Genomic DNA, 23508 nt, shown 5'->3' on the forward strand with positions numbered 1-23508 from the left:
ATTTGCGATCAGTAATACGATGAGAAGCTGAGATTTCATTCACAGTAGTCTTGGTTTCAACCATTCTCACAAACCACAAGGACAGCCAACAAATAGGTCACCAATTAAAATAAAAATCGTGACTCACCTCCAAAAAACATAAACCAACTCACCATAGAAAATCACTGCTCAATATTCTTCATCAAAACCACAAACAAATCAGACCTAGTTCTTCATATAAACACGAACTAGTCTCTAGACACGCATCAAAAACAGCATAGGGTGCTGCACCCCTTCCAATGAGAGCCTGAAAAGACCTACAAACCAATCAACTTGTCGAAGCAGATTACAGCCACTGTAGAGCCTCGATCAAACAGAGAATGACTGATCTTTGTAAGTGTAAACCAGTCCCTATCGATCCAGCTCTGATACCATGTAATAAAATAAGAAGAAAGAAGAAGAAGAGAGGAAGAAGAAGAGAGAAGAAAGAGGAGAGAATTAATGTAACTTGATGGGAGTCACAGCCGTACCTGTGACAGCCCCAATTCATTCAAATAAATAATACGATTGACAATAGGAATACGGCATACACCAAAAGACCAAAACACCCCTGAGGGAAGGAATTGTGAATTAGCTCTAGCGCTAATTCACGACTTCCCTCCCCCTTATTACGACAACTTCTAACACTTGCAATTTTGTATTCTATGCTATTCTTTGATTTCTGTTTGCATCTCCACATTCGTCTAACACCTATTTCTTAACCCACAAAAGAAATAAAAGAAAATATCTTGAATGTGAAAGTATTTTGAATTTTTTTTTTCTCTTTCTAAAATTCAGGCATCCGACTTCTTTGGTCCTCCACCCATCTGGATTTCAAGGCATTCAAAAACAGTTCAAAGATGGGGAAAGGCGAACATATTCTTCTTGATTGGAAAGGTTTTTCAATAATTACCAATTCCAAGGTTGTTCCCTTCAACCGCCAAAAGTAAATTTTGGTTTTTCAATAATTACCAATTCCAAGGCTGTTCCCTTCAACCGCCAAAAGTAATTTTTTTTTCTTTCTTCTATCATATAGTAAGGTATGTCTAAATGATTTGTCAACTAATGAATGGATAAATAATCTATCGAGTAGTATTGTATTTGGTTGTCTGTTCTCTTGTCCTGTGTATGATCAAGCATGTTTTTTCAAGTATGTTCTCTGGTAGGCTTACTTTTTGGATGTTATTCACTTTGACATTGTTAAGAACATGGTAGGGGTGCTATGTGGCAACTCCTCTTGCTAATGGAGAATACATAGATGAGACCTTTGTCACTTGGAACTTGTGTTTCTAACTCATTTATCTTTCTTTGTCTAGGTTGAGGAAGATGGATCCTTAGTTTCTGCTTCAGAAGATGATGTGATGGAAGTTGAGCATTTATTTGTGGAACCAAAAAATGACATGGTTCTAGTGGATAACATCTTATGCTTCAACCCAGATGTTCTGGGTAAGTGCCTAAAAATTGAAGATTTTCCCTGTTCAGTTGTCTGTGATCATATGCAAAGTGATAGTGGTAATAACCATGGTTCATGTGTCTAGGCCCAAGGCATTGGAGGGGGCCTGGATGCAAGGAGACACCAACAAGGTGTCTAGGCGGACCTAGGTGACTGGGACTCCTAGGTGACACCTTGAGTCCTTGACTACTATGGTAATAAACATATTGTTGTTGTTTTAACACAGCTGCACATCAATTTCATAATGATTCTTGCCTGATATTGATGGGTTTCTAGAAGCTTAATTGATTAGGTTTCAGAAATCCAAACAAAACAGAATCGTAGTGAGAAGAAAAAAAAACCAGATCCAAGAAAATTTGATAACTTGAACTCAAAAGCTCAGAAGGATGCGAAACTATGGTCAAAGGTCACTTTTATGGCCAAGAATAACTTCTTAAAATCTGACTGAAATATGATGGTCAGATCTGGAGTTATGGACTAATCCTACTGGCAATAGGATTCCAGATTTTAAGGTTCCAGCACAACATTAAAAGCAGAAACTTAAAGGTCCTATTTGATAGTCAACAAAAAGTAGAATAATGACCAGACATCAGAATTAAGAAGTGACTATAAATCAGAAATAGCAAACAGAATCTGATATTTCAAAACAAGCAGAACTAAGAATCCAACTTGAAGTAGGATTTAAGAAATCACACAAAAATAAAATTCTGAAACTGTTGGTGTGTTTAGAATACTATCTGGTTACCAAATCTGAAGTTTGATTTGAAACCTCAGATGGAAACAAAGGAGAAACTGAAGCAAGTAGGGTATGCACAAGAACATAACAGAATTATTAGATTACTGAATTGATTTGATGATGGATAGACTGAAGATGAATGATAGAAAGATAGATTGATACAAACCAAGAATATCACCCAGAACTAGATTGGAATCCCACCGATCCTACCTTAGCATCTCACCAAGGGTTGCTGCTGCATGTCAGAGAATAGAATCAAACAGAACATGTGGGGGGGGGGGGGGGCGCTAAAAGCCAACTTTTATTGAACAAATTCGTGTCTCTTAATGGCTGGTTTTATATATGGCTAAAAGCCAACTTTTATTCAACAAATTCGTGTGTCTTAATGGCTGGTTTTATATATATATATATATATATTTATATTTATATTTATGGGAATGGGAATGGGTTCTCTGTCCGGGATCGTAGCCCCTGTGCCAGCACACAGGCCTATGGAAGAGTGCATGGAAGCATCAACAGAGGTGGCATTTCTGCTTTTCATGGGGGGCGAGGTGGTCATTTTGCCCCGTGTCTGGGCATAGCCTGTATGCTCTCAGACACAATTCTTTTTCCATATATATATATATATTCTCTCAAAATATGACTCATAACATGACTAGAAATAGCCTAAACCAACTAGTATCAAACTGGCTACTTAATTGACCAATAAATGACTAAAACAACTTCAAAACTGACTAAAAAACACAACATAGTGTCATAGACTTATAATGTACTATGGATTCAAATTCCTAATAATTCTAGGACTTGACTTTACAAAAGAAAACCACACCAAACAGGATTGGACTTGTAGAATCGTAATCCAGCCTGAAGTGCAATAATTAAACATAGTCAAAATAGAAAAGAAACAGAAAACCGAACTACTTAAATAGAGCTCCATAGTAGACTAAGAATAGGATTCTCAGTGAAATTAGGATTCCTAGAGAAACTAGGAATTCTGAAATTCCTGAAACCGCAAGCTATTCTTCTTCTCCTGACATTGCTACTGGTGCCTAGATACTGCATTAGATTTATTTCAAACCTCTCCAATTTGAGTCCATTGTATTCCTAGAAAAAGCAAATACATAGGAAAATAGATCAGCTGACATCCATATTTATCATCTATGTTGAAGACACCCCTTAAACTTGTTTTTGTTGCAATCCTTCCAAATGCAGGACATATAACTTCAGGAAGAACTATCGAGATAATTTGGGCTCACACTCTGAAAGTAACTCTTCCCTAGTGATATCTACCTCAAGGATCTCCCTTACCTCATTATCAATCTCTAGTTTTGCATACCATAGTGAATGAAATGTTCAGCTGTCAAATTATCTCCCAGACCCTTATATATCCAGATAAAGGCTTTCACTTTTGTGGCAGTGGGTTTTTCCTGCTTCTGTTTTCCCCCTACCTGCCAAAGTAAAAAATTGTCAGAAGACTTAGAAATGCGAAGGACTTTTTTTTGCCTTGGGGGTCATTGAGAAGCCTACAAATTGTGATATGTATCCAAGGATGCCATTTCCATGCAAAATAGGGTGATTTAGAACCAATGAATAATCCAGACCTCCAAAGAGTGGAATATCCTTACTTGTTTTTTGTTACACTGGAGGCTTGGGCCAAGAATTGGAGTGAAGGTTGGAGTGGGCTTAGTTAGAAAAAGGAATATATTTTCCAAAAACAGGATACCATAGATGCTGTTTAAACAGGGGGGCTGACCAACATTAACAAGACATGTTGGGCTTCATTTTGCCCCCTTCTTCATCTGTTCTTAGACTGAAGGTGTTTTTCCTTTGTCAAGATGCCAACAGCCTAGTGCAAGTGCTGATTCCAACCTCCCTTTGGAGCTTTCCACCAGTAAGCTTCTCCTGTTGCTCACTTTCCATTGCATTACCATCCCTGTAATGGTCTGGATACTGTTCAGGACGCAGATGATAGCCCTAACCATACAAGGAACTGCTCCCTTAAACCTTGATTCCTGTAGGTGGCAGGTCATGTCTCAAATGGTCTTCTGGTCTTTGCTAATCTGGGAGCCGAGCTATCTCATGATTGTGGCTATGCCAACAGTAAATGACTGCAAAGTTATTTCTGTATGTTGGGTCATGGGAAGTAAGAAATTAGGGAAAGGTATGTTTGAAAGAATTCTGTATCTATCATGGGAAATAAGATGTTAGGAAAGGTATGTTTGAAAGAGCTGGTGCTTTTGATCATATCTAAAAATTTGGTGAGGTTAAGAGAGTCCTCCAGAAACATGTTGGATGCTAATTTTCATGAGCATAAGAGCTTATTCTTCTTTTTGTGTCTCTGCATCTCTTTCTTCCTCTTGATTTTTTGGTGGGGCAAGTTCCCCTAAAAAACCGAGGAGAATGGTGCTGGTATGAGAATGGGTGGGGGCCGGGAAAGGAAGCCCTGTGGGGAATCTGAATAATGTCTCTAATTTTCTTCTTGCCTGGAGAGGCACTTCTAGTGGTGCTTTTACCTTCTTAGCAATTGGAGGGTCTCTGTATTCCCCAAGTATATCCAAGGGGAGCTCTCCGGTTGAAGCCGAGGGAAATGGCGCTGGCTTTATTTTGATTACTCTGGTTATATATCTGCTTGCTTCAGTGGCTTATTTTTCTTTGTCTGCTGGAGGGTTGGGGGCGTGGGGGTGGGAAAGGGTGTTGGTAGGAAGCGCTGTGGGAGCTGAATGTCTCTGATGGTTTTCTTCTTGCGTGGAGAGGCACTACCTTCTTAGCAATTGGAGTCTTCATGTTCCCAAAGTATATTCCGTGAGATCTTGCACGTAGGCTGAGAGTGCTGTGCTTCAGTTCCTCTGCTGAATTGGCCAGCTCGAAGGATGGCAGCTCTTGGGTTATATTCAACCATTTGCTGCTCAAACAGAACCTTTTAATGTCAGAGGGGGTGGGTAAATGTCATCAAGGTACCAATGGAATCAAGATTTGGAGGCAGAAGAAGCCATGACAGAGGGAAGTCATTGGGCATTTTTCTCCTAAGGACATTATAATGTTGCAAGATATTACTTTCACATGTTGGTAGGAAGAGATATAACAATCGGCAGTACCTGCATCTGCTTCTTTTGGAGGCTTTGATGCTGATTATGGTAGGGGGAAGAGGTCTCTTGTAGAGTCTGTATGACCCATGTGTGTATCTGCTATATAGGGTTAGTGCTTTTCTGTTCTTATAGTAGATTTCTTGCTCTTCCCCTTTTTTAGTTTATTAACTTGAAAAAAAAAAAATATAACAGAAGATTAAGAGCATTCAGTGGCAGATATCAAGCTACTGATTTTGAATCCAATGCACAAATGATTGCTTGGACTCCGGGAAAATAGAAGTTTGGGACATGTGATCTAATGGGTCCCTGGCATGAAGACATGGCGGGGGAAGGGTGTAAAGAGGGTTTGGTTGTATATGTCTACGTACTTACAGTGTGAAGGTTGAATGCCTCAATGAGTTTGAGTTTTTTCTTTTTAATTAGTCGGCCTGTAATCATTGTGCACTGCTTTTTACTTCCTGTTCCGAGGGCTTCCCTTTTGGAAAAAGCTCTCATCCTTGACTTACCGTCCATTAACAATATTGTTGTTACCCATTTATATAGTTTGATTTATCGATCACATTTAATTACTGCTATCCATTGCAAATACCTCAGTTTATAGAAGTCTCAGGTGTCTCAATTGATCTTCGTCTGCTCAGGCAGGGGTTTGCACATTGTGGCTGTATTGACAAGCATGAAGGGATTCACCTCTCATTCAGCTTCAACCGCCTCTGCATTGCAATTTAGACTACTAGCCTCTGCCATGTAGCAAAAAAAAAACATGTTTCTTTTTCCTTTTCTCCTGAAGAGTTCTCAAATATTTGACCGCCGCATTTGTTGGGAAATAGAGCAACACACAAGGTATGGGGATCTTTTTGATAATGACACCTTGCAAACCAAGATATATATGTCAGATGGGTGGTCCATATACACCATGTTAATGCTGCATATTGAAGATTGGAAGTTATAGAGAGAATGAGATGTTGGACTGCTCTTTTTTGTGAACTAGAGCAGTATTTGCAGACTGTGTCGCAAATCAGGACTGCTCTTTATCAGATGGCCAGTCCATTATGTGTTGCTAAATGGTAATCCATTTGTTTCATGGTGATCTGCTGTGAGAGTCCTTTGAAAACCCTGGGAAACCTTTCCCTTATTGTGGAGAATGGCTAGAAGTGTTAGCATATACTGAATTATGGTGGCATTGTTATTATTTCCCCCCCCCCCCCCACTACTTGCTTTTCTTGTGTTGTCTTGTGTGAAATACTGAAATGACATTGACCTGGCTATGGTAGTTGTTGCTTCTGTTTAATTTTTTTCAAAGAATGACACTATTGGACAGGAAAATGGTTCATTTGTTGAGACTATTTTGATTCCCTTTCAACTTCTGGGTCTCTGGCACATTTTATTTTTTCACTTTTATGTTTCTTTTCTTTTCTTTTCTTTTCCTTTCTCTAAGTAGTTGGTCATTCTAATGCATGTTCATTTCCATGGGATCTATTGGTTAGAAACACAGGATTCTAATACTACTCAAGGAGGGAAGAAGGAATCAAAATTTGAAGTACGTATTCCTTTTCTATTATACTATAATAAACTGCATCCTAATTTTTTCAGTAGTTACTCATTTATTCATTGATTTGTTTGTATCCATGTAGTTTGTTATGTCATATATGTCAATAAAATTTTTCTTTCATATTTAAATAAATAAATGGGGCTATTTTAAATTATTAAGCATGTACTTATTTTTTACTTAAATATTATTACTCATCTCATACCATCCCAACCAAATCTTACCTTTACTAGAGTTTTGTTAGATGTGTTGATGTATACATTTACGTTGCCCTTCCCTGACAGTTCGAGCTTTTAGATGAAACAGTAGCGAACATTGTATCAGAGCAGAGAGGTCAAGTGTTCGACTCTTGGGAAGTGCAACGGGGTTTCCGGACACTTCTTCCCCCTTGGTATCATGTGTGGGGACGCGTTGCGTCACGTGCAAAGTCCAAGATTGGCATGCACGTGCGGGGGGTGTTGCTGTATACATTTACGCTGCCCTTCCCTAACAGTTCAAGCTTTTGGGTGAAACAGTAGCAAACAGGATGTTTCACTCTATTTTATGCCAGAACTCTTGTTTTTACTCATACACCCAAATCAAGTTACTTTTCCCTTCTCTTGTCAGCTATTGGTACTACTCCTTGGTTATAGGGAATGCATTCTTTCCTAATTCTATTTAATTAACAAAAAAAATAATTTATGTTATTTTGTTATTCAAGTTTATGTTAAAAACAATAATTAAATATTAAAATCCGACTACGATAAGAAAAACTAATCCATAGCAACAAAATAGTTACGATGAATACAAAAATGTTAGTGGCATGGTGTTAGTGTTTGATTTGGCAGGCTTATTTCTGGTAAACAAGAGCTGTATATGTTCTGCTCTTGAAACTCATATTTCTGATTTATTGCATCTGTTACAAACCCCCATCTTTGGGTGTCAAGAGTTGTAATACGTGCAGTTGGACAGTTATTTGCATTACCACTATGAATTTGACAACTGCACACCTACAAATGGAAATTTTTTTAAGGGAAATTTTCAGCCCCCCCCCCCCCCTCCGTTGGACCGTGGTATTAATGCCAACTCATTAAGTCCCAATATTTCAATTTGGGCCCAAAACCTAACGGAAATAACCGAGAGTTAACTGAGTGGTAGTGAAATGTCTAAACTACCCTCAGTTGAACAAAGGGACAAAAAATGGAAATGGAAATGGAAAATGGGGACTTTCTTCCCAACCCCATCTCATCCAGCTCTGATCCAACCATTCTTCTCAACTCCATCTCATCCAGCCACGATCCCAGCCTTCCCCGAACAATTCAACCCCCATGGCTGCCCTCTCGACCTCCCTAACGAGCTCTTGCACGCCTTCAACAACGCTTGCGGTGCAATGAAAATAACCCAAATGCACACACAGGGCTGAAACGAAGTCGCTGCTGCCCTGTGCTTGCCGCTTGGCTCTACTCTGCATACTCTGCATACTTTGCATACTCAGACTTGCGTTCTCGTCTATTGCTATTGTGGTACAAGGCTCCAACCCTTGGGCTGTCCTGATGCGTTCTCGGTGTCGAAAGAGGAGAAGCTTTTCGGTGGTGAGAATGTGAATCGCCCTGAGAAGGATTGCTTGAGCAGCAACAAGGTGAGTAAGTTCCAGATTAAAGGAGAGGGAACAAGCTTTCTGGTTGTTGCAATTGCTTGAACTCACTCTACCAGGTGAGTAAGTTTCAGATTAAAGCTCTCTTTCAATTCTCTCAAATCGATCCATGGTTAGAGATAACTGTGTGAAATGAGAATCTGGGGAGTGAAGAGACAAAAGTCCCCCATAATGGAAATTTTCCATTTCCATTTCTTCTCCCAATTCCAAAGTCCCCATCTCCTAATTCTAGGAAAATTATCTGCTCCAATTCCATGGTTGGTATTTGGGGAAAAAACCCTAAAGCGGACACAGGAAAAAAACGAAGAGAGACAGAGAGAGAGAATTCATGATGGTGCAATGACGGCATCAAAGGTGCCCTTGCAGATCCGGAGAAATTCTATTTCTCTTTTTTATCTCTTTCTGAATTTCTGTTTTTTACGTGATTAGGGTTTTAATTTGGGATGAAAAATGAGATTTGTATGGAATGGATGGAAGTGATGATTCTTTCCCCAACTTCTCGACTCTGATGATACTAAGCTATTTTTTCTCTTCGGAGAGTCCAAGCTAAGAGTCTGATCCATTCTTTCCTCAACCTTTCTGTTTTTTCCTGTGAATTTTGAACCCTGAAAATTTTCTTACCTACAACCCACTTTTAGAAGGTTGAATTGCTGAGAATATGGTGGGGCGGGGAAGACTGGAGAAGGTGGTGGCGGGGTTGCAGGGGAGCGAGAGGAGGGTTGGAGGTGGTGGTGGTGGCAGCGGCAACGGCGGCAGTGGAAAAAATAGCAGAAGGAGAAGAAGAACGAGAAGAAAGAAAGAAAAAGGAATTAAAAAAAAAAAAAAAGGGGAAAATTGACTTTACAAAATTACTAACATGGTGACATCACTAGTTAACTGTTACAATGTGATTTCCGTTAGTTTTTGGGCCCAAATTGAAATATTGGGACTTAATGAGTTGGCATTAATACCACGGTCCAACGGAGGGGGGGGGGGCGCTGAAAATTTCCCTTTTTTTAATGTTGTTGGATATGTTAAGATTCAGTGGTTCATCTTTGGTGTTTAGGAATCAGACATCCATTGAAATGGTTGATGTTGGGGAGATTCTCCAACTTCAAACTTCATTTCTATTGTTAAAAGTAGATAATTTAATCTAGTTTCCTTTTTGGTTTTGGTTACTATTTTAAATGAAAAGGATATAATGTACTTGTGTGCATGTGTGTAGATTATTTCATCTAGTTTCCTTTTTGGTTTTGTTTACTAATTTAATCTACTTTCTTTGGTTGATGACATGATGACAAAATTGATTTCTTTGTAGTTTCTTGACGGAGTGTTGAATGGAGTTGATGGGGAGGGGGATCTTCAGATAACAAATGGGCTATCTACCATGTGTGATGAGTATCTGTTGGGTAAGCATTCTTCTGGTTACTTAGGTTGGAATTTGGAAAGTGATTCTCATAAAATTTCATTTTAAAATTTTATGTATCCTATGATCTGTGTGTACAGATGCTGAATTTGCTGGTAAATTTTCTGATTTGAATTATGGTTCATGTGGAGGGTCTTGTCTGGGAGACATTGGGTTGGAAAGTCAATCCTCTGAATGGAGTGGGAGAAATTGCCATACTTCTGTGTTATCAGAATTGTCAACATCAACTATTCTAGTGCCTGAATCTTCATCTGATCCAAATGCTAGGTTACTTGACAAGATCAGCATTTACGACCTGCATGAGACATTCAGGAGCACATTTGGACGTGAGACTTTTGTTTCAGACGAGCAGTGGCTTAAGTGTCGTATCTCATTCGGTTTACAGAACCTTGTTGAGTTTGAGAATGTTTCGAGCTTATTGGAGTGTGGAGTGCAAACTAATGAGAATGAAAGCAACATGTTCACTTCTTGTAGTGGTTCTTCTGGACAAGTGCATCCGCTTTCCACTGATGCTCAGGGGAGCAAGATTAGATCATTAGGCAGAGATGTGGAAAGGGAAAACATTGCTGCGGGGGTTGAATTGGTGACAACTTCTACTGAGTCCGGCAAAGTTGGAGTTGAACTCTTGGATTTGGGAGATGGAGAAGGTTTGCTTCTAAGACGGAAGAGATTGCGCAAGCCCACACGGAGGTATATTGAAGAGTCATCAGCTTTGAAATCAAGATGTTATACTGGAAAACTGGAAACTCCTACAACCAATTCAAGGGATAAATTTTTTCCGGTTAAATCTCACAGTCAGCATCAGCGGAAGGGATTTGGAGCCACGCCTTTGGTTTGTCGGCAGGACTATCTTGGTGGATCTGGTATTCAGGTGCCATTTGGTCTTCGGGCTCGGAAAGGACGCCCAAAGAAAAGTAGATACATTTCGGTAAGAAAGACTTACTTTTTGCGTTGTAGGTTTTATTAATCTTTTAGTTCTCGGATCCTTTGAACAGAACCTCCCAGAAAAATGAGAGTTTCTTTTTCTGTAGTTCCTTTGTTATTCACTAAGGTCCCGTTTGTTTAGTGGGGTTTACGGGGTGGGAGAGCAGAAAAGGAAAGGGAAAGGAATCCCAAGGGAAAGATACTGGGAACCACAGACACACAGTGAAGTGGGAGCAGAAGAAGAACAGGGGACGAGAGGTCTTGAAGTCTGATAAGGGTAACTGCTTCAACATGTGTTCTTGTGTTTCAATCCATAAGAAGAGGGGACGAGAGGTCTTGACCATTCTGAGAAGCTAAAGACTTGGAGAATGCTATGGACACAAGGTTACCATTGGAAGAAGAAGAAACCACCAGACCATTTTGGAAGCCCAAGTTGTGATTTCTCTTGAGATTGAGATTCTGACATTCTGTAACTTGTGCATATGTTGTTATTAAGGATCGAGATACAAGTCATGAAACCCACCACCACAGGAATCCATCCATTCCTGCAAGCCACACAATGGAAAACCCATATTCTTCTATATTTCCTCTTTTTCTTGTCACTGTTTGCTTCCATTCTGGTTTGATTTGTGGGAAGAAACAATAAAAACCCAAAACGGAAAGGTAGGTGGTGGATCCCTTTTACAAGTAACCTCCCTACTAAGTCATCGTTTTCTGATTTGAGAATCGATGGTACATACCAGAAAAATCCAAACTCCTTTTGTCTTTTCCGTTTCTTTCCAGTCCCGCCAGTACAGAAATGAACATCGTCATCCCGGTGTATCGAGTCCAATACCAGAGAACTATAGTATTAAAACTCGGAACTCGACCAGACTTCGATCCTGAGAAAAACCGAGTTGTCTCGAGATATCTCGAGATCTTGGTCAAGTTTGTGAATTTTTTTTTCCAACCCGAAACCTTGTTTCGGTGGGTTTTAGACCTAGTTTGGGTCTGAAACTTGGTACTCAGCCTATTTTAAGCCATTTTAAACACAATGACACTATCAGATTGTGCAAAAAAACAAAGTACAAATAGGAGTTTCACTTTGGACCCTAGGTTGGTAGGTGACGAAGTACTAAAATACCCTACTCTACGCATAATTTAGTAATAGAAAGCAGTCAAAGCATTCAATTAATGTAAAACAACTTAAATAAGCATTAGAAATGTTAAAGTGCACAATACATCAATATGTTTCACATATTACATGTATGATCTATCATCCCATAAAATGTGATGCATTCACTCGTGCAGAACGAGTCGGCCCACATACTCTTCCCAGCTCATCATGTTGTTGTAGTATTGTACATAGGGGAAAAATTGTTTATCTTTAAAAAATTCTTCAAATTTGAGATGAAGAATCACAAATATGATGCAAATCCTTCAATTTTGTAGCTGAATCAACTCTTCGGCAGGTTTACGTTGAAATCCGGAGGCAAGATGAGGCAGTAACTCACAGGGGAAGAAATGAGTGTCTCGGCAGAACTTGATCGAAATATCTAGAGTTCTGTCGAATTTTGATAGTTTTAAAGGATAAAATGGGTTGAAATCTCGACCTGAGATCTCGAGTCTATCGAGAAAAGGCACTTTTATAACTCGTAACTCATCTCGTCTCGACCCCTTGGAAAATCGATATCTCGCTCGAGATTTCGCGAGAGCTCGCGAGTTTTAGTACTATGCAGAGAACAGAGAGAGACAGAAGAAGGGAAGGAAGAAGAGAGAGTTACCATGTTACCGTTGAAACTCTCGTAGATTCCACAGAGTCTCGCCGATTTGGTGGGACTTTGTGAGGGAGTGGGTGAGAGAAATAGGCGGCTACGTAAGCTGACAAGGAAATTCTGACATATATAATGTTGTTTTCTCCATTTCCTACCCCATTGAAACAACAACCTAAGAATGCCATGTTTTAGGGAAAGTTTGATAACTTTCCCATCCCAAGGTTCCTACCCCATCAAAATCCCGTTAAACAAACGGGGCCTAAGCATGGGAACACTTTGTAAACTCTTGCACTATTTGGTGGACATAATAGTTACCAAAACCTTTATGTAGTGGTTTATGGATGTGAGAAAGCATTTCTGAAATGCGTTAGGACTCTGGGATCTATATCCTACTGGAGTTCTAGCAGTTGTTTTTCTTTTTGTTCAGCTTTGTAAAAGATGAAAACTTTTGAGGGGGGAAAACCAGAAGAGGAAAGGAAGCGGCTTTCTATAGAAGACCAAAAAACATAGTTAGAAGGCAAACTAGATGGGGGAGGGGAAAGTATGATGTGTCCGATGCATATACTATTACATATTTATTTGTTCGCACAAACTTTTGTATGTTGTTATACTGAATGACTAGCCTTCATTTATGTTTATGGTTGGGAGTTCTGATTGTCTTTTGGAGTGTTACCATTATGCCATTTTATATACAGGACAATTATGCCGTATTGCTGATCAATTTCTCTCAGGGTCTAGGCTTGTCTGTGAAGATCTGGTCTTTTTATTGAGGAGGATGTCTGTAAATAATGCTCATGTTGAAATATATGAAATAATTTTAGAAACTTTCTGCAATATTGGAAATATTCCCTGCATCTATAAGAGGAGAGCCACAATCTTCACCAAGCTTATGATTTTGATCAATTGGGGAGTTTGCTGGTTTACATCCCAACATTCCTGTCTTTTTCAATAGGTCCAGTTAAACTTTCTCTGGCACATATTGATTCCCTTCTTTGTTCTTGATACTTCAATTCCCAAGAAGTACTTCAAAAGTCCAAGATCTTTAATCTCAAACTGTTAGGCTAGGTAAGATTTCTATCTCGGCATTGTCAGTCCCAATCACTACAATGTCATCAACATAAACAATGAGAGCTGTGACCATACCATTTCCTCGCTAGATAAACAAAGTGTGGTCAGCCTGGCTCTGGAAATACCCATTCCTTAGAATGACATGTCTAAATCGCTCAAACCAAGCCTTAGGAGACTGCTCAAGGCCATAAAGTGCCTTTTTTAGAAGGCACACTTTCCCTTCTGCAGAGGGAAACTTAAAACCAGGTGCAGGTTGCATATACATTTCTTCTTCTAGGTTACCATGGAGAAAGACATTCTTTACATCTAATTGATACAACTACCAGTCTCTATTGGCTGCCACTAATAGAAGAACTTTGATCGAGTTGTGCTTGGCCATGGGAGCAAACTGCAAATGTCTCTTGGTAGTCAATGCAATACAACCGAGTGTACCCTTTGGCCACCAATTGAGCCTTATATCTTTTCATAGTACCACTGATCGAGACTTAATTGTATAGACCCACTTGCATTCAACTGGAACTCTCCTCTTGGGAAGATCTACAAGTGTCCAAGTACTACTCTTCTCAAGAGCCATCATTTTCACATATGGCTTCCTTCCACTTTGGGTCAGACATAGCCTCAGTGACATTTTTGGGAATGGAAGAAGAAGCAAGAACAGTAGAAAAGGCAATACCTGTAGGAGAAATAGCATCATAAGAAACAAACTTGGCTATGGGATTAGTACAGGCTTTCTTCCTCTTTTGAGTAGCAATGGGAAAATCTAACTCAGAGGAAGGAGAGAAAGTGTTATCTGACTGAGGAAGGTGGGGCTCATGATGTGGATCCAAAGAGGACTCTTGGCAGGTCTTCTTTTCCTTTCCCGTCAAGCATTCACCTCTTTTGTACAAACTAACTCTTTTTCATTGCTAGCATTGACACCTGAATGAGTATCAATGTCAACAACATCCACTTCCTTGTATTTCCCAATATCAAGTAAGAATGGGGAGATGGGCAAAGGAGAAAGAAAGCGGATGACATCAGCAGCCTATTCACTCTCATTAGTCTCCCTCTGAAGAGGATGCTGATGAGGAGAAAGGAAAGGATAGACTCAAAGAAGGTGACATCATTGGAGAGAAGTCACCTTCGGGAGCAAGAATGGTAGCAATATCTGGACGGATATGGGAGAGGTATATCAATCTGCCTACGAGTTGTTGATATCTCTCCTTGTCTACTAATTCTCCTCCCTGAGTTGATGATTAACCTCAATAGGAGAGTCCGCAGGTTTACAATCAATCATACATGTTTCACTGAGAAGATCTAGGACATACTTCCTTTGAGAAATGAAAATACCCTTGTTTCAGCGGGCTACTTCAATCCCTAGAAAATATCTGAGAGATCCTAAATCCTTGGTCTCAAACTCTGTATAGACAATTGGTTGTCAGCTGTAGATGATGATGCAAAACCTGGAGGGATATCCATGTATACTTTTTCTTTGAGATCACCATTAAAGAAAACATTTTTCACATCAATTTGTTGAGGATTCCATCCAAGATTTGCAGCATAGGATAGCAGTGCTCCAATAGAGTCCATTTTTCCAACAAGGGCAAATTTGCCCTGATAGTCAATCCCATAGGTCTGGGTGAAGCCCTTGGTAACTAGTTTTTCTTTGTCTTTTTATTGTTCCATATGCTTTCTGTTTTATAGTGAACACCCATTTACAACCTACTGACTTCTTCCCTTCAAGACGAGCAACTAGCTCCTAGGTTTCATTTTTTTCTTTAAGGCCTACATTTTCTCCACCATGGCATCTTTCCACTTAGGATCTATGACAGCTTCTTCCCAGCCTTGTGGGATAGGTATAGAAGACGGAGGAAACAGAGGCGCGATAGGAATGAGAGAATGATTCATAGTAGACAAAATTAGAAATAGGGTGTTGGACGCATGTTCTAACTTCCTTCCTAATAGCAATTGGAACATCATCAGACGAGGAAGGAATATCATTACCTGATGTCTAAAATGAAGAAGCTGGATCCGGGAGCATAGATGGACATGGTGGATTTGAGATGGGCTTTTCTTTACGTCGAGGGTAAGTGAGTAGATCCCTTTTTCCTAGTGCTGGAGGAATGTCAGATCTGTCCCATTTTTTCAGTGGCATGATCAGTATCTATCTTCTCCCCCCGAAGTCGAATAGTATCAATAACCAAAGGAGAAAGAAGCTCTTCCTCAACACTCTCCCCCTTGAAGAGAAGACTGGTAGTAGGACTCATTTTTCACGAAATGTAATATCCATTGTAACCAATAACAACGGGAAGGAGGATGATACCATTGGTATACTTTTTGAAAAACAGAATATCCAAGGAAGATGCAACAAAGAGCCCTCAAATCTAATTTGGATTGAGAGGGAAAGGAATTGTGATCGAACACTTGGAGGAAGGTGATGCAGATTCATCATTAAAATAGGTTTTCTTAGGAATCAGTCTAGGGTTGGGTTCTATACATGTTGGGCCTTTGGTCCCATGGGTTTTCAATGTCATCGGTCACTTTTATGGACCTAAAGTAGGGGTACATAGGTTGCATACGGGATTTGTTGTTTTAGTTCCATACTTAGTTTTATTTTGATGTTTTTGTTCATAAATTGAACTGGTTAAACCAATGATTCAATTTAAGTGATTTTATTAGTTTTCTTTCAAGTGTTTAGTGGGGCTGGATTAGGACTCTGGTTTGAGTCTATTTCAGTTTTCTAGTCAATTTAAGTTACCTAATAGGTTAAAGATTGGGTTAGGCCTTTCCTTTTTAGTGTGAGAGACTATTGGGATAATTCCTTCTGAGTAGTCTTATGAACTTGGCAACAAAGTTCATAAATCTGAGTGGAGTAGTATAGGCCATGGAAAAAAGATGATAGAAGTCCAACTGTTGCCATAGAATGTTAAGAGTGGAGTTGTAGGCTGGGATAATTCCTTCTGAGTAGTCTCATGAACTTGGCAATAAAGTACATAAATCTGAGCATAATTATTGGACTGTGCATGTCTGTTTGACCACATCCCACGACTCTTTTTCAGAGTTTAATAAGACAAACCTGGGGCTGATAGTGGAATCCATTGAGTTCAAGAGAAAATATATGATGAGAGCATCATTGGCCAACCAATTATTTGTAGCAGTAGTCTCAGTTGGTTTGGGGGTGTTACCAGGCAAATACCCCAAAAGAATATTACCTCGGATAGTGAGAAGGCATACCCGGGACCAAGTGAGATAGTTGGTTGCATTTAATTTTGTAGGGCCTATTAGAAGAGTAGGGTTATGGCCATGGGTTCCAAGACGACCACCACACTACCCCCAACTCCCTCTGTAGAGGTAGCACTACTTTCTGCCATTAAAGAGAGGTAATAATATAATAAAAAATAACGAGCGAGACTAATCCTGATTCCCGAGACAAAACACTCACTGGAGGAGGTACATGGGCTGATGATACGACAAATAAAATAGAGTCTGCAGCGAAGTTGATGATGTTTGGCAACAAGCAAATGATGGGGCAGGGCCACTAGAGGGCCCAAACGGTAGCTATCAGGGGCCCTAGAGGCCCTGGTAGTTTGCGACTAAAGGCCAGGGGGTCCTATCGGAAAGCAACAGGGGCATGTGATGCACAAGCGGTGGCTGGTGAGAGACTGAGAGGGCAGAGGCCTGGGAATATACGATAGAGGGCCTAGGCCCTGGCAATGCTCGACGAGGAGGCAGGAGGCTTGTTGCAGATCGGGAAGATGGCCGGGACCTTGGCGGTGATTGGATAGAGGGCCTAGAGCCTTGGCGGTGCACGATGGTGACCGGAGAGAGGGTTGGAGGTCCTGGCCGTGTAGGGTGAGAGGGCAGTAGCCCTAGCGGTGATCAGCAAAGGGAGTAGGAACCTCCTGTAGGGACCGACTGTGGGCCTTAGTGCCCGGTGGTGGTTGATGAGGGCCTAGTGGCCGGCGGGATGATGTGAGGACATGGGGCCATAGTCGAGTTAGTGGGTCAGCGAGTAAGTGGAGGCGACACGTTTCAGTTGATCATGCTCAGCCTAGGGAGGCCGAAGCCTCTAGTGCGTAGGGCTGACCTCTTATAGTAGCAGGAAAAAAACTTAAAAATACCCAAAGTAATGGACTCTGATACCAAGTTGAGAAGAAGAGATTGAGAGAATGGATTGGCTTGTCTAGAATGACAAAGGCCATTGCTTATTTATAGAGAGGATAGCAATTACAAATATGGTATGTTCGGTAAGATTGAGTCACAAGCTTATCCTAACATACAATGAACCAAGATGGTCTTTCATCAAAAAAAAAGAAAAAAAGAAAGAACCTAGACGGTCTAGTCAATAACTATCCTTAACAGTTTTCTTGTGACTGGCGGTACATCTTGGTTGGAGTACTTGTTGCTGAATTAGTTTCCGTCAGCGTACTGTTGGGTGGTAAAGTTAGATTTGCAATATCGATTTACCTATCCAGATTGGATCAAACCCTTGAGTGTGAAACCCTCCTCCCTAGGCGACTGAGATTCGAAGGTCTTTCTTCCCGTGATCTGTTCTGTTAAGAGTTGCAGTCAAAGCGCAGGGACTGCTACTGTTTCTACACAACCAACTTTCAGGGTTAATCTACTCAACCTATGGTTCTTATTATCGTCCCTCTTGTAAGGGTTGATATTTGCAACCTTTTTCCTCGAGTTTCCAACTGATCTATGGTGGCATAAGGGAGTTCCCACTAGAGGAGCTTTGGTCTCAGACTACAAAAAAATGGGGAAGTACACAGCTGCTAAGGGACGATTCTTTGCAAGTCTTCATCATATCATTAAGTTTTCCATTTAAATATTTATATTGGTGTGTTCAACTTCAATTCCCATCCCCCCCCCCTGTTTAGAAGAGTTCTCTCTCTCTCACTCCCCATCCATTGTGCTTAAAATATCAAATATATTCTGCTCTTCTTTTAAATTGAAATGACATTATTCTTAGGGCTACGACTCTGATAGTAACAAGGAAGACAAATTACCCTCAGTTCCCAATAGAAATTCTGTTACTGAAACTGCTGCTGAATCACAAGATGACATGTCTGACGACTCGGTCACAATAATTAAAACTGTGAAAAGTGGGATGAGGCGGAAACATCACAGGTTGTGGACTCTTTCTGAAGTGCTGAAGTTGATTGATGGTGTTTCTCGATATGGAGTTGGAAGATGGACTGAAATAAAGAGGCTTTTGTTCTCGTCATCTGCTTATCGAACATCTGTTGATCTGAAGGTAATCCAAATTGGTTCATTAAAAAACCCCTTTATTTTCGGAATGTGAAGATTTGTTTACCAATTTACATACTATGCAGGATAAATGGCGGAATCTGTTAAGGGCTAGCTGTGCACAATTGCAGAGCAATAGAGAGGTTAGTGCTTTGTAGGGTTTTGTTTGCTGTGTAAAATATTCCTTCAATGGCTGTAAGGATTAGCTTTATCATTAATCATGAGTTCAGCTTTCCACTTGCTTGTTTCCTTGATAAATATGATGCCTTGGGTTCACTTTATTGTAACAATCTAGCAGCTAGTAATGGGCGTTACAGCATTGGCTGGTTGTGCATATTAATTTTAGGGCTATTACATTCTTTTAAATGCTTGTATTCTGAGTTATGGTTGTTAAACAAAAATATATCATATTTATTAACAAAATGTGTAATAGTCGTAAGGTAAACAGAACAATCTAAAACCTACTATTATGCTTTTGGACAGCTATTATGGTTAATTACATTCAATGGATACCACTTTTACCCTTGATATCTTTATTCTTTGGAATCTTGGTTGGACATTAAAGGTTATCATTAACTTGTACTTCTGGCTATCTAGCCATGATAGTCTGCTGGCTAGTGAGTAGTGATTCAAAGCAGAGTTCTGCTAAGCTGACAGTTTGCATCATGTCCCAGTGATAGTTTGACATGTGGAAGGGATTTGGTTTGCAACTCTCACATAAAACCAAAGTTTTTAAATGAACTGGCCTTTGTATCAGTCAGGCCCAGATATCAGTGATCCAGATGGTCCAATCACCTGTCTAGTGGTTATACATGGAATATTCTCCAAGAACCATGGACCATTGGGCATTTTCAATTGACAGCCCTAATTTTGGGACACCAGTCTAATAGTACCTTTTAAACACTGCTTAAAGCTGCTAAGACAGTCCTGAAATCACCTTCAGATGAAATTTTAGACTGATGACGGACCAGTACTCCATAATATCACCCAAGAAATATTTTGTTTAATCCTCAGCTTCTTTATCCTAACATGTGGCGGGGTGGGGGTGGAAGCTTTGGAGAATTTAGTGTTGGTATTGAGGTTCACGATCTTGAGAATTCTGGGAATGAAGGATATGTTGTTGATCTTGTTATAATTATTCTCTCTATTCTGGGAGCTCAACCGAAGCCTTGTCCACAACCTAATGGGAGGCAAGAGGTCTTTAGATAACTAGGATTTATTGAGATCATACATTGCCAACTCGAAAGAGTAACTTGGCTTGGTACTTGGCAGGTCTACCAATACTAATGGGGTTGACTTCAACGTAGATTTAGCCTTGGACCGAAAATAGGGGGTTCCAGTTTTTTCCTGATTTGACCTCCGATTTGGTCTTTAAAACAATACGTCTGTAACTACAGTGATGTAAAATATCTACATGAAATTATGAAAATGTGGAAGACATAGTTAAAAGGCCATATACAGTCTGGTCCATAATAAGATGGAGATATGTACTTTGTCCTGTGGGCTGCATATCTCAGTCTCTTATAATTAACATTAATTCAAGTCACATTATGGTGGATAACAACATTATTTTATTTATTTTTTATTTATTGAGGGGAGGGGGGGGAGGTGGAGGATGTAAAATGTGCATCCATGCATGTTGGTTCATAATCCTGCTGAGACTAACAAAATACTTGGTAGTGGTCCTCTGAACCTTGATCCATTGATGGTATTCAGAATTCTGGCATGAAAGATGCAGCTTGCATGGTTGCATAATACCTAGGAGCTTAGAATGGATTCCTGTCATCTAACTTGCCTATGACTGATTGACTGTACTTTTCTGTGATGGTAAACATGTATGCAGACAATATCATCCAAGTAATGGAACCTGCCACTCTGCTGCCTGGTGCCACTTTGAATAGCTTTTAGTCTGTGTGAAGTGATTGATTGAAATGGTGAACTTGACATTGTTGCTTCAATTTGCAAAATGTAAGAAACTGTGGTTGGTCATTGCATGTATCAAATGTATTGTCTGTGTCAAATATTATTATTTGCATGCTATCTGACCCAGTTATCACAAACTTAAGCAATCGGAACTATTTTTTTTTTCTGTTTTAACTATGTTACCACCATCTAATTCCTTCATGAAAGGACATGCTTGCTTGGGCCATTGCTTTGTTTATTTCTAGAAATTAATTTGTTTATTCTTCCTACGTAGAAAATAGTGATTTATATAATGGATATGCAGGTTGAAGGACGGAAAAATGCATGCCGACCAATACCACAATCTGTACTACGACGTGTAAGCGAACTGGCTATCATTTATCCATACCCGAGAGAGCGCAAGTCCAACCTCTCATATGCTACTGCAATTGCTGCCCCCGTTACCTCTGCTCTCAATGGTGGCACTCCTATTAGCCGCAGTGGAAGAATTGTACACAGGAAAAGTCAAGTCTTGAAATTAGTTGGGTAAAGAGAACCACCTTTTAATGGCCCCAATGGATGGTCACAGGAACAATTTTTTACTTGACAGTGGAATGAAAGTGAGGTTTATGATCTCCCAGTCTCAGACTATTGGTTGCCCTCTTCATATGTACAGTTTCCAATATGTTCACGTAATCTAGGAAGATCATTGCTGCAGTATGCCAGCTACCAGCGGGTGTTGTACAAACAAATGGACTTTTGTCTTTACTAAGTGAAGAACATTTTTGAAGTGGTTGTAGTACGTGTTTCAGATTTCTGGATGGTTTCCCGAGCTTTTTCATAAAAAAAAAAAGAAAAAAAGAAAATTTCATAGTTAAGCTATTTGGTTATAATACATGTATGGATTTTTTCCATATAGTATTTTTATCAGTTTAGCATTGTTACAAAATTGTTTTCTTTTCAGCTGTAATAAATTAAGGTCTTTGAAACAGTAACTGTATTTTGATTCATAATTTCTTTGATTGGTTGGACTTTCCTTTTAACCCTTGAGCAGACGGATCAATCATAAACCCTTCTTGGCCACAAGATAGTATTTGCTTTCGGATGTCAAACACCATGAGGAATTAACTTGGTAGAAGTATGGACCAGATTTCAAGAGGTTGGCATTTTAAGAGTGCTGATCATGAATTGTTGTTGGCGTTCATGCACAGGAAACCAGGATTGTGAATTCGGACTTTGGGGTAGACAGGGATGTATGGAACTTCGTATTTTCTCTTGTAATTTTTGTTCTTTTCATCCGAAAAACAAAACCAATGACTGCTCTTTGATCTTAATCCAGGTGCCTTCATTCATAAACAGATAAAAAAAAAAGAAGTATGCAAAAGAATTGAACATGCAAACCTGTTTATTGTGTATTACCAGTTTGTTACTGTGTAGCTCAACAGGTATCACTTTAATTAACATTGGCTATTCTCTTTGCAAATAAATAAATAAAGGGAAGTAGTTTTCTGTCCGGGAGTGTGGCTTACGTCAACACTCCCATGTGTCTATCTCTCTCCTCAAAACAAAGGGTAGACTATTCATATGGAGAGGAGAGAGATAGGCTCTATAAGAGATCGATTTCGTTGAGAGAGGAGAATCGAGTCACCCGATATTCTCCTCTCTCGATGAAAATGCAGTGCCTGTTTAGAGAAGAAGATTACAGAGTGATGAACAGATGATTGGGGGCTCCACTTGCGTTATGCTTCGTTATCTTTCCAACTCCTTAAAATCATATTTATAGGAGTCCATAGAAGAGCCGTTGCTTGTTACCTTAACGCGGAATTGCCCCCCCCCCCCCCCAAACTCTCACCCATATCCCTTCTATTACGGGACGTGACGTTATGGATCCGTTGGATAACGGCAATGTGGCCACATCACCCAACATCTCCCACTTGGCCACAGTGTCCGAATCCATAGTCCATGTTTCAGATTCTAGGAACTTCTGTCATGACATTTCCTTTTCATTCCCATTTCCATGAACTACCAAAAAAACATCCATTATTGTTCCCAAATTTCCAGGAATTATATTTGCATTTAAATATCAATTTCCATGAACATTTGTCATGTCATTTCCATTTCCGTTCCCATTTTCCAGGAAGAATCCATCATGACATTTCTGTTTCTATTCCCAATTCCAGGAACAATCATTAAGAGTTTCTATTGCCATGATGAGGAACAATTAGTCCCTATTCCAGACTTAGATTGCTCTTAGTCCCATCAAATTCACATGTTTGATGTAGGCTTCCGCATGAATTTCCTTTGTGAGAGGATCAGCTACCATGTCACTCGTAGGTATATATAGGTTACTTTAATTTCACAATTTTCTACTATATCTCGTATATAGTGGTATTGTATTTCTACATGTTTTCCCTTCGAGCTATTTGCACCAATGTGTATTAAGCTTATTGTCGCTTGATTATCACAGAATATTTTCACTGGCCCATTTACAAGATCCAGCCCAAATTCCATTAAAAATCGTCTTATCAAAATTGCATGAGTAGTTGCCATACTACAAGCAATGTACTCAGCTTCCTGTGTGTGCCTTGCAACACACCCTTGTTTCTTGCTACCCCAAGAAACAACTGCACCTCCAAATATAAATACATGACCAGAGGTGGATTTATAGTCATCTCTGTCCCCTCCAAAGTCTGCGTTAGAGTATCCAATGACCTCAAGTTTTTTCACTTGAAAACATAATTTCAAGTGTTT

At 39.8% G+C, this 23508-nt stretch overlaps 1 protein-coding gene and 1 non-coding gene across 4 annotated transcripts in view; both read left to right on the top strand.

Moving 5' to 3' along the window:
* The window catches only part of LOC122651699, a 34151-nt gene extending 12595 nt beyond the window's left edge, over positions 1–21556 (top strand). For 2 of the 3 annotated variants that reach the window (XM_043845197.1, XM_043845196.1), the window contains 7 exons: positions 1335–1464; positions 6778–6830; positions 9770–9860; positions 9958–10805; positions 18578–18862; positions 18942–18998; positions 21083–21556. In XM_043845197.1, coding sequence (XP_043701132.1) covers positions 1335–1464; positions 6778–6830; positions 9770–9860; positions 9958–10805; positions 18578–18862; positions 18942–18998; positions 21083–21307 — 1689 coding nt within the window. In that variant the 3' untranslated portion in view covers positions 21308–21556. The remainder of the gene's footprint in view (positions 1–1334; positions 1465–6777; positions 6831–9769; positions 9861–9957; positions 10806–18577; positions 18863–18941; positions 18999–21082) is intronic. The other variant, XM_043845198.1, reaches the window with a different exon arrangement.
* On the top strand, positions 8943–9035 carry LOC122653303. The gene has a single exon (XR_006331740.1). It is a non-coding gene; the product is annotated as a small nucleolar RNA Z103 (small nucleolar RNA).
* Positions 21557–23508: the final 1952 nt, after the last annotated feature.

This window comes from Telopea speciosissima, chromosome 2, assembly GCF_018873765.1.
Source record: "Telopea speciosissima isolate NSW1024214 ecotype Mountain lineage chromosome 2, Tspe_v1, whole genome shotgun sequence".
In the NCBI taxonomy this organism is placed as follows: Eukaryota; Viridiplantae; Streptophyta; class Magnoliopsida; order Proteales; family Proteaceae; genus Telopea; species Telopea speciosissima.